Raw genomic sequence first — 11,145 nt, 5'->3', positions numbered from 1 at the left:
GAACTACTTTTGCGAATGCATCTAGACAACATGACACGATGATTTCCTTCAACCACCCACATCACATTTCTTGATACCTGAGTTAAAAACACGCACATAGAAAAATATGCAAACTTTCGTCCTTTATTATTTTTAGGTATATGTGATATTACGATTCTCACCAGTATGATACGGCGTGTCAATGATCAGCTTAGCCCAATACCAGCCTTACAGCCTAGATACAAAACGCATAAGCATATGAATTCGAATGCCTAGGTATGTTGATGCCTACAGGAATATATCCTCGATACAATTAATAAACTCTAAATTTGCTGAAATAAATAGCATTTAAAGTTGAGCCCCAGGTGATGTGGAACATAAAGCCGTATTCGCGTAGCCGCGTTTTCGAATCCAAACCGCCGCAAAAGATCCGGGATCCACAAAAGCGGGAGCGAATCGGTCGGAAACCCGGTAAATGTGGGTATTTCTCTAAGGCATGGAAAGTATCGTGATGCAACATGTATTATTTCTCTGAAAGGTTCCTTACTTAATCGTAATAATTCCATTTGTATCATGATCAACACATACTATGGAGCTCTAGTATTTACTCCGCCGCAAAAATGTATCGTATCCTTGGACACAGCCTCACAAGGCCTCACTCACGCCACTTCAATATTAAGTCACAACCACCTAAAAGTTCCGCCTTACTCTCGATATATATATATCAAGCTTCGCTAATTAAACCTTTTTTATGATCACCTTGCTGTTAGTAAAGTGTAAATTGTAGGTTTCATATAACTATAAACATGGCAGGACCACTTTCAAATTCAGCAGAGAAGACGTGGCGGGACGATACCAACGATGAGCCACCAGCGTATCAATCAAGGAAATCCCAGTCAGACAAGGCAAAAAATGACCTACCGTCATACCGAGAAGCTGTGGGGGGTGAGTGGTCCGAGAAGAGCTATCAGAAGGATAAAAAGCCTACAAGTGACAAACCGAACACTTGCCTAAATGAAATGGATAACCAAGACCACCCACCTTGCAGCCACTGGTCGGAGAGCGGATGTAGTCTGACAGCCAACTCTAGGCAATGATGTTCTTGCGTTGACAATCGGCCCGAGACAGAGTCCGGGCTCTACCCGATGTTTGTGGATCACGAAGGATGGATGGAAAGGGCCCCGAGATGGCAGTATCATTGCCCAAGCTGTAAAGGTACGCCCATGAGAACACCCGTAGACTCGTGCCCTTCACGGTTCTTAAACTAATTCCTGACAGAATATTTTGACCCCGACGCCAAGGCAAGGAGCCTGAGAGATCAGTGCGCTTGGGCGGAGAAACGCGCACAGTCGTTGGCGGATGAGCGGGACCGACGATTTTTTGGCCTCGGGCGCTGGATCCATGTTTGTTTGCAGCAAGTCAATAAAAGGCCGCTTACCAGATTGACCCATTCCAGTATGATATAAAATGATGAGGGAAATTCGTACACACAAGACTGCGCAGTGCTACAGGGTTTCGGTGCACATAACTAAAGAGAGCAAGAAGATTTGTTTAAAGAAATGTTGTTCGAGACAATTTAACAGATAACGACTTCGTAGGTAGAGAACAAACTAACAAACTTTTACATGTAATATTTACCCCGGAAATTTCAATATACCCCCCTTATACCTCTAAAATTACGCAATTTCTATGCAAACTTTCCCCTGGTGCTTTCCCGACGCTAGGTACTCGTATGCCTCCTTTGTCCGTTCGAGCGTAAAGATATTAGGATCGACGACAGGGCGCAATTTATCCAGGTTGGCCTCGATAGCGCGACACATGTCGTCCATCTGCATCCTGCTGCCGACCCATAGACCACGAGCCGTGAACAACTTCATCCAGCAATCCAACAAGACCGGCATCTCCGCTGTCGAGTCTCCACCACCGACGCCTCCCAGAACACTAATCACGCCGTCGTGCTTCACGGCCTCGACGCTCTGCTTCAGCGAAGTCGGCCCTACAACATCAATGACGTAGTCGACGCCTACTCCCCCAGTTAGCGCTCTGGCCGCAGAGCCCCAGTCGGGCGTCTCTCGGTAGTTTATGATGTGATCAGCGCCCAGCTTCTCGAGGAGCTTCGCCTTGCGGGCCGAGCTCGTCGTCGCGATAACCCTGGCGCCGACCAGCTTCGCGAACTGGACGGCGAACACGCTCACGCCGCCGGTGCCCTGCGTCAGGACCCAGTGGCCCGCGGCGACGGGTTTCCCCGCGAGCCCGAACAGCGCGTTCCAGGCCGTGAGCCCCGCGCAGCTCAGCGTCGCGGCCTCCAGAAAGCTCAGGCCCTCGGGCATCGAGACGAGCCCCTGCTCGTCGAACGCGCCCAGCGTGCGCAGCGTGCCGTCCAGCGAGGCGCCGAGGCCGAATTTCGATAGCTCTTTGGTGAACGAGCCGGCGATGACCCGCGGGTTGAGCATCGTGACGACCTTGTCGCCGGGCTTGAAGCGGCTCACGCGCTTGCCGACGGCTACGACGATTCCCGCGCCGTCGGAACCGGGGACCACGTTAGGTTTCGAGCCATAGGGAAATTTCCCCTGAGTGACGACGATATCTCGGAACTAGGTGATGTTGACGTCAGTCTCGTGAAGATCAAGACAGATATTACCGAGAACTTACATTAAGGGAAGCGCCATGGACTGCAATGGTGAATTAATAACATAAACATGTAGGTACATACATCATCTGGGGTTATCGGACTTACTCCTCACTAAGACTTCGGTGTCGCCTAGTTCGGACACTGGCTGTTCTGAGTATACCAGAGATTCGATGCCGTTGTAACTTGCAACATTCCATTGCTTCGTAGTCGTCGGAATGGACTGAGTCATTGTGAAATATTAAGATAAGCACCTACCTCTATGTGTTATTTATACCTATATACACCAGACTAACTTAAGGGTCAACACGACGGCCAACCCGTGCTTAATATATATACCTTTCATATCCACAATCTGTTAAGGGGCTGAACGATGCTGTATAAGGCGCACGCAATTGAGATCTTAGTCATCATGTCCGTGGAGTTCCGTGAAACTGCCCGTGAAGTGTAGCTGAAGCGTCTCGTGATCTCGGATTTCGTAATCAGGGAGTCGGAATCACCGTGTGACGCGAGTTTAGCTTATATGCTGGAATATTCGATGGAATATCTTACGATCATATAATAATTTCAAGTTTCTCTCAGAAAGGACCAATTTGATGCTTACATTACTTCGTATCTCATGTCAGGTCCAACTCCATAATAATTATTTCGCATAAATGCAATACTGTTTAAGAGGTAGGTTAGGTTAGGTACCTCATACTCAGCATCCAATAATCGAGTCGTATGAACTTTAAAAATTATAAAATGTAAAAGATTAGGTAGAAATGACAAACGCAATCTTGACAACTTCAAACTCGATGGCTATCAGAGATACTATCTCTGACTTTAGCTTGGCTTTTATAAATACTCTTTACTTATAACTCTTGATAAGATAGGACCTCTCTTTTCCTAACCTACCTTATGTAGGTATTGATACCCGGAAGACCCTGTCGCATGTTACATCGAAGCAACCCAAGGCCCCATCATTGTTGCGACGCGCAGAACAGTTATGATCATCTACTCTCCAACTACTCACCGAAGAGACGTTATGATGCAGAAGTACTTTTACGTACAACTCACACCAACAATTCACCTTCGTCGCATCGCAGTCGCATCGCAGTCGAGGATGAATGTCGACGGAATACAAGGCCTGGACGTGAGCCGCCCGATCTGATTGGGCGACGTACCCCAGCTCTATGCAGCGCATCGAGTGGGCAAATCGTATCAACTGGAAAGAGATTGTCTTATCTGACTTATCTCTCCTATTCGTGCTTCGGCCAGGGATCAGGATTATGGCTGACAGGTCTCTCTGCAAGAATCAGTACATGCAAGATACAGGGCTTGCATATGCCCGTAATGGACGGTTCGATGTCGCTTTTCTGATTTCGAGTAACCTTCCCCGACTTATATTTAACTTCAACCGCATTGTTTTCTGCATGTGTGCCATATTGCGATCCTTACCTTACGTACCTCCTACATTAGGTATATATGGCAACGACTTGCCGTTGTTTTTCTTACAAGTTAAAGAGTTTATATGCCTGCTGGAGAGTCTAGGGTACCAAAGTTACAGAGTGCAATCATGGCGGAGAACACGCCACCTACTTTTGACGAAAAGAAACCCGAACTCGGAGGCCTGGACGACGACACAGTCGCCGCCGTCGACCACGGCGTACAAGTCAACGCTGCCGGGTATAGGGATCAACTGAAACGCCAATACGGTCTTCTCGGAATTGTCGGCATTGCTCTGACGGTTGATAACGCCTGGGCAGCTCTGGGATCTTCCATATCTGTTTCAATTCGTGAGTAAAATATTCGTTCCGAATAGATAACCTACACAAGATAGTCTTTAAATGCCGTGCTAATACGGCTTTGGTTATTACCAGTCAATGGGGGCCCACCAGGTCTTATATTTGGTCTTCTTGTTGCATTGTTTTGGTATTCCTTCGTAGGCATGAGTCTGGCTGAGGTATGCCGCCCCTCCTCCAACTTCGCCCTATAATAGAGATCTGTCAGATCCATGAAGACCAGGGACCAGAGCTAAATATTAATTCCTTTTCAAAGCTCGCCTCGTCTGTTCCCACTGCCGGGGGCGTGTACCATTGGGCAACTATTGCCGCCGGCCCCAACTGGGGGCGAGCCGTCGGTTTCTTCACCGGCTGGATCAACTTTTATGGCTGGATGTTTGATCTGGCAGCTCTTGTCCAAATCACTGCCAACATCCTCGTCCAAATGTATGCAATCTACCACCAGGATACTTACGTCCCCGATTCATGGCACGTATACGTCACGTATGTGGGTGTCCTATGGATTTCGACTCTGTTCGTTATATTTGCAAATAGGCTCATCCCGTACACGCAAAACTGTGGGATGTTCTTCGTCATGGTTGGCGGTGTTATCACGATCATCGTGATTTCGGCAATGAAACCAGGTTCCCATGCCTCAAATCATTTCGTATGGGGTTCATTTCAGGAAAACAACTGTGAGTATTATACATGACTCGGCATCGCATTTTACACTTGGCATGCCAAAGTCTATTCTCTTTAAACCCCCTTGAAGTGTCCGAACTCATAGATCTCAGCTTCGCTTCAGGATCTTCCCCATAACATACCCATCATAACTTGCTAACTTACCATGGCAGTGACGGGTTGGCAAGGCGGCGTTGCGTTTCTTTTAGGCGTGCTAAACGGCGCGTTTACTATCGGTACTCCTGATGCCATCACTCATATAGCAGAAGAGCTGCCGCACCCAAGAAGGGACCTTCCGAAGGCCATGGGACTTCAAATTGGTCTAGGTTTCTCGTATGCGTTTGTTTTCGCTATTGCGCTTAGCTATGCGATCACGGACCTCTCAGCTTTGCAAGGTGGTATCAACACTTACCCCCTTGCCGTCATATACCAGCAAGCCACAGGCAGCTCCGGCGCGACGTTCGGCCTCTTGCTTATATTGTTTCTCAGCAGCATGTGTTGCTGTGTCGGGACGGTGCTAACGAACTCCCGCACTTACTGGGCGCTGGCTAGAGACAATGCCGTGCCATTCTCTGGTCTTTTTGGTCGAGTTAATGAAGGGCTTAGCTGCCCCATCTACGCTACCTTGTTCGTATCTATCATTGCCACAGGTCTCGGTGCAATTCCCTTGGGAAGCTCGAGCGCTTTCCTGGCTCTAACGGGCTCTTTCATCGTTCTAACGACAGTATCATATGCAATCCCTTTTACTGCCAATATGATCACCAGGAGGAAATATTTCCCAGCCGGGCCTTTCCACATGGGGAAGCTTGGCTATGCAGTGAATCTGGTAGCTGTTTTGCTTATAGCGATGTTTGACATATTATTCTGCTTCCGTAAGCTGTCTCCCTCTCCTGAATGGGTTAGAAATGCTAATCCCCTTTTCATAGCATACGAGATACCCACTACTGTTGAAGCGATGAACTACAATAGCGTGATCCTTGTTGGAACCATCGCGATCTCAGCGATTTGGTGGATTGCACACGGAACACGCCATTACCCGGGACCCAAAGTGATGAAATTATACATTCATGATGATTCAGCCCCCGCGGACGGTCCGGGTGTGGTTGAGAAGTCCAATGCGTCGATAAATAACTGAGGCGATTAAATAACTGATTGCCAAGCCGCATTAGGGTGCTTGAAGGATTAAAAAAAATGGCAGAGGGATGGAAAAGGTTATGTGAACCATTATTGGCTCGAGCCCCTTACTTACAGGCGCCACGTCCGTGAAGCTTCAGTCTCAAGAATTACGATAATACCCACCTAGGTATCTAGGTAGAAACGTATTGGATGATGCATAAACTCCTCAGAATACCTTCAATAATTCAAAAAGATCACCCGTTGCGTTTACAGTCTCGTAACCACAAATAGAATTAGCTTGCAGGTTTAGGCTACAGCTCATACTCAGAACAGGAATTTCGGAGAGCGTCGCGCCGACCTCATCTCACCCAGATTAGGAAGACCCCCGTGAGCCTCTAGAGCGGTGTCCCGCAATGAAAAGAACTTGCTATTCTACCCTTTCCAAGTCTAGACCATTCCCATTCACCAGAGAGGTGCAGTAAGGATTTTGAGACATGCCCCCTCCTACTCAAATGTAAGCCTCTCTTTAAACAGATATATCAGTCGCACGGGTCCCTACTACGCACCTGGCTTTTTATAATCCCGTACCTGACTCTACCGTGTGGGGAATCTATGGTGCGATGTTCATGGTGTCTCGATCTCATGTTGCATTGCATCCGCAGAAGAGGATATGGTTCCCAGCCCCGCGCGATCATTGGAGGTGCAGTCGATATAGTGGAAATAGCCATTCTCCAATTGTATGAATGGGGCACGTCGATCCGCCTTGATCGATAGCTCGCCGCCGCGGGCTTCGCCTGTGATGCTTGGACATCAGCTGGGCGGACTGCACATAAATATTTCGCTGTCGCTCGTCTGTTTAGAGTCTTGTGCCACTTGCTGCTGTTGGCAGCTAGGTTATATTTATTTTCTAGCATCACTCGCAGCTAAGATGAAGTATCTCGTAGCAGGCCTTCTTTCGCTTCTCGGCGCAGTCTCCGCCGAAGGACAGCTCTGGGCACAGTGCGGTGGCCAAGGCTTCACGGGACAGACCACTTGTCCCTCGGGCTCTACTTGCCGAGTCTCTAACCAGTGGTATTCGCAATGCGTCCCTTGTAAGAACAGAGAGAAACGAGCGTCACGCGTGCAAGGCTAATATTACCTCGTAATTCCTTTCAGCCAGCAACTCGGCAAGCAGTGCATCGCAAGAAACCGCCAGCACCACCGCCGTAGTCCCCCCCGCGGCGACTAGCTTCGCAAAGACGGACGGACTGCTATTCAACATCGACGGCGAGACCAAATACTACGCGGGCACAAACAGCTACTGGATCAGCTTCCTGACGAACAACGCCGACGTCGACAAGACGCTCGACCAGCTCAAGGCCGCGGGCCACAAGATCCTACGTATTTGGGGCTTCAACGACGTGACGTCTCAGCCCGGGTCCGGCACAGTCTACTTCCAGCATCTGTCCGCCAGGGGCTCGACCATCAACACGGGACCCAACGGCCTGCAGCGCCTCGACTACGTGGTCTCGTCTGCCGAGAAGCGCGGTATCAAGCTGATTATTAACTTCGTTAACAATTGGAGCGATTACGGTGGAATCCCGGCTGTAAGTGGAAATCGTTACCATCAAAAGGCCTCTTATGTTGCGTTGCGTATTTCCATCGGAGACGATCCCCTATATTTGAGATCAAAAGGAAGGGAAAAGAAAGAAAGACAAAAGAAACTAACCTCGCGCCCAGTACGTAACCGCCTTCGGCGGCACCCAACAGACATGGTACACGAACGCCGCAGCACAGAACCAGTACCGGGCGTACATCCGCGCCGTGGTACCGCGGTACGCCAACTCGTCCGCGATATTCGCGTGGGAGCTAGCCAACGAGCCGCGCTGCAAGTCGTGCGCGACGAGCGTGCTGACGGGCTGGGCGCGGACGACCTCGGCGTACGTCAAGAGCCTCGACCCGGGTCACATGGTGACGCTGGGCGACGAGGGCTTCGGCCTCGGCGGTGGCGGCGGCGACGCCAGCTACCCGTACCAGCTCGCCGAGGGCCTCGACTTCGCGGCGAACCTCGCGATCGACACGCTCGACTTCGGGACTTTTCACTTGTACCCCAGCAGCTGGGGGACCCTCGACGAATGGGGGAACAAGTGGATCGAGGCTCATGGCGCGGCGTGCGCGGCGGCTGGGAAGCCCTGCTTGTTTGAAGAATGTGAGTTACCACACCTACGCTACCCTAGGACCGGCTCGTTTCGATCAAAATCTAACCATGTGAGCTACACAGATGGATCCGCGACCGACCACTGCGGCGTGGAGGGCAAGTGGCAGAAGACCGCGCTCTCGACCAAGGGCCTAGCGGCCGACCTGTTCTGGCAGCTGGGGACTACGCTGAGCACGGGGCAGACGCATAATGACGGGTATACCATCTACACCGGCTCGTCGGAGTGGACTTGCTTGGTTACAAACCATATCGCCGCTATTAAATAAACAGGATACAGATGGAGTTAAACTAGTCATGTCTGGCCTTCTGTCCTCTTACGAAAGAGCTGGTTATCCCTTTATAGGGTAAACAATAAACGCTTATATCCCTCATAACGTCCAAGTTCTAGTCATATTATGGATGGTAAGTCCCCCTTGAAGGATTGTAATATGGAAGATATGCTGGATAGAGAATATGGGACCAGTAAAGGGGATACCAATACATTCCTTAACTCCAACAAATATAATCGTACTTTGGTGTGGATAAAAAACAATGGATAATTACTATACGCTGTTCGAACTCCCGTTAATTACCTGCCCATGTTAATAAGGGATATCATAGTAGAACGCTAATAACCAATGACTGCAATCGAATGCCTGTGGAACCCTAACAACCCAATTCCCTTCATCACATCGTTAATGCTTATTTGAATTATGTGTCGTATCGCTGTTTTTCTGGCTAGAGGGAGTTTTCGGTTGAAAACTAAACCTCTGCAGTTTCTGCATAAATTTGAAAGTTGCCTTATTCTCAACGCGGCGGACCTGTTCCTCTTCTCGTTCCTTCTCGAGGAATTTGCGTTCCTTTGCCGCACTTTGGCTGGTATCAAGCTCGGCCTCTTCCTCCTTTCGGGCTTCTTCGGGGTCCAGTAGTTTCTGCTTCTGGCGCGTAACCGACCGCATCGCTTCCTTACCCTTTTTCTTCGTTTTGACGTATGCTTCTAATCCGACTAGGACAGCGTAACTTTTGCTGATGCTCACGTGCGACATATCAACGCCTTCTTCCTCTAAGCTATGCACAAAGGCGCGGAAATTGGAAGCTGGCGGTCGGTAGTGACCCCTATCAACGAATTAATAAAGATCCGTTTAAGTAAGGATACTGGCAGGTTTAGAGCCATGATTTTCGCAATCAGCTTAATATTAAGAAGCTGTTCTAACGCTTGGGAGAGGCTAAAAAAGGGGTAAAAATTTAATGTTACGTACGAGAGTGGCGAGAGACTTGATAGACGCCCGTTTTTTATCTTGATCAGTCCGGCTGCAGATATCCGCGATCCTTGTAGGAACGAGCTGTGCTGGAACGCGCCGCTGTTTTTGACCCCAACATACAAACGGAACGATGTGTCGGCAACAAAGATCCACGTATTTTTACGAACGGTCTTGCGGAGCAATTTGTTGAATATTGTTGCGGCTGACACATGTCGGACTTTTTTAACACCCTTTGTGCCATCAAAATCAGGATCTGCATACTTTGCCGCCATTGCAGCTTCTAGCTCCGACTCTCGCTCCGATTTGGAAGAAGACGAGCCTGAATGATCGTGCGGCTGTGGCGGTGACTCTACCTTAGGTTTGGCTTGTATATGCGACTCGACACCTGGTGAGAACGACGGTGTGGGATCGTCAATAGGTACGATACCGTGAATACTGTCCTTCCACTTTTCCGTAGTGTCAATACGCATGCCATCTTTGGCCCAAACCAGACGTCCTTCCACATCAACTTTCACTAAATAGTACTGTCTCTCCTCTCGGCTCAGATATCGCACCTGCTCGCGATCCAACCTCTCCCTTGGACAGGATGCAAGGTTGACTTTTCTTCCCTCACCGTAGTCAAGCCAGTAAAAGAAGTTCTCGTTTGTATTGGACTTCTTCCATTCTTCGTGATATGCTCTCAAGTTTGAGCCGTACCGGTGCTTTAGGTCCACCATTTCTAAGAAGTACTGTAGCCCCATCATTCGAGCGCGTTTCCGTCTCTTCGCTTGAGCTTTCATTCGTTTCTTTCTCATCTCCGCCCTCCTTTCAGCACTCATATTCTGTAACTCCTCCTCGTCGAATGACGACGAAGAACTGTCCTGGGCGTGATCGGAATCCTCATCTCCCCCAGCGCGGCGGGCTATTTGGGCCACTTTCATCCAGTTCCTCCGTGCTGCGGATCGGCTGCTGCTAGGTCTTCCTTGATTACTTGCGTCGCCGTTCCCGATGCTGAACGAGTTATTCTGTCTAGCACGAGGTGTGTTTAAGTTTTTCCATTGTGCGTCTCTGATTGCATGCGTCCATCTTGTACTCGCATCTAAACCCAGCCCTTGCATCTCCCTGCGCACCCGATATCCGCGATAAATCCTCTGGATTACGGTTGCTGCCTTCGACCTGATACTATCATCTGTGGCATCTTCTTCTCCCCCATTCTTACCACTTGGCCCAGGGTGAGAATTCGTCAGGCGCTCGTCTTCCTTAGCTACCTTGGATCGCATAAAGTCTCGCCTTGCTTTCATACTTCCGTGGGCGATTGCTAGGCTTTGGCGACGTAGCTCTTGACCGCGGTGCTTATGTTCTTTCTCACGATTTTCCTGCAGTTTTGCTAGACGTTGGAACTCTCCCTCGGACGGTGGATGTAGAGAATCTAAGTATTCCTGATGACTCTGCTGCGATGTGGTAGTAGTATTCGGTGAATTATTAGCCTCCCTGTACGGACCGGGTGATGACAGTGGGGTTAGCGGACGTGACCCCGGCGTAGCGGCGGCAAGCTGCGGG

The 11,145-nt window shown here is 49.5% G+C and overlaps 5 protein-coding genes across 5 annotated transcripts; 3 read left to right on the top strand and 2 right to left on the bottom strand.

Moving 5' to 3' along the window:
- The first annotated feature begins 669 nt into the window (after window positions 1-669).
- Window positions 670-1,202, top strand: F4812DRAFT_120559 (uncharacterized protein). Its single transcript, XM_047929462.1, has one exon. It carries the CDS (start codon window positions 786-788, stop codon window positions 1,074-1,076), a length of 291 nt encoding a protein of 96 aa, XP_047787725.1. The 5' UTR covers window positions 670-785; the 3' UTR covers window positions 1,077-1,202.
- A 453-nt stretch (window positions 1,203-1,655) lies between these two features.
- On the bottom strand, window positions 1,656-2,840 carry F4812DRAFT_452371 (putative alcohol dehydrogenase; the record flags this gene model as incomplete). The annotated part of the gene is made up of 4 exons (XM_047936338.1): window positions 1,656-2,390; window positions 2,469-2,573; window positions 2,632-2,651; window positions 2,717-2,840. The coding sequence occupies 4 exons, from the start codon at window positions 2,838-2,840 to the stop codon at window positions 1,656-1,658; spliced, it is 984 nt and encodes a 327-aa protein (XP_047787724.1).
- A 1,326-nt stretch (window positions 2,841-4,166) lies between these two features.
- Window positions 4,167-6,187, top strand: F4812DRAFT_461719 (putative choline transport protein; the record flags this gene model as incomplete). Its single annotated transcript, XM_047937916.1, has 5 exons — window positions 4,167-4,386; window positions 4,471-4,553; window positions 4,649-5,066; window positions 5,226-5,924; window positions 5,979-6,187. The coding sequence occupies 5 exons, from the start codon at window positions 4,167-4,169 to the stop codon at window positions 6,185-6,187; spliced, it is 1,629 nt and encodes a 542-aa protein (XP_047787723.1).
- A 909-nt stretch (window positions 6,188-7,096) lies between these two features.
- Window positions 7,097-8,631, top strand: F4812DRAFT_461718 (carbohydrate-binding module family 1; the record flags this gene model as incomplete). The annotated part of the gene is made up of 4 exons (XM_047937915.1): window positions 7,097-7,259; window positions 7,324-7,754; window positions 7,888-8,356; window positions 8,429-8,631. 4 exons carry the CDS (start codon window positions 7,097-7,099, stop codon window positions 8,629-8,631), a joined length of 1,266 nt encoding a protein of 421 aa, XP_047787722.1.
- F4812DRAFT_438587 (uncharacterized protein) lies at window positions 8,334-9,460 on the bottom strand. The gene has a single exon (XM_047935013.1). The coding sequence runs from the start codon at window positions 9,388-9,390 to the stop codon at window positions 9,040-9,042; it is 351 nt and encodes a 116-aa protein (XP_047787721.1). The 5' UTR covers window positions 9,391-9,460; the 3' UTR covers window positions 8,334-9,039.
- Window positions 9,461-11,145: the final 1,685 nt, after the last annotated feature.

Source organism: Daldinia caldariorum, assembly GCF_022478825.1.
Source record: "Daldinia caldariorum strain CBS 122874 unplaced genomic scaffold F4812scaffold_15, whole genome shotgun sequence".
Classification (NCBI taxonomy): Eukaryota; Fungi; Ascomycota; class Sordariomycetes; order Xylariales; family Hypoxylaceae; genus Daldinia; species Daldinia caldariorum.
This window is presented reverse-complemented; position numbering and strand designations above follow the sequence as displayed.

What these genes read in the sequence shown, in the direction of transcription:
- F4812DRAFT_120559 (XM_047929462.1), top strand. Translation starts at nt 786, where the DNA reads ATGGCAGGACCACTTTCAAATTCAGCAGAGAAGACGTGGCGGGACGAT.
- F4812DRAFT_438587 (XM_047935013.1), bottom strand. Translation starts at nt 9,390, where the DNA reads ATGTCGCACGTGAGCATCAGCAAAAGTTACGCTGTCCTAGTCGGATTA.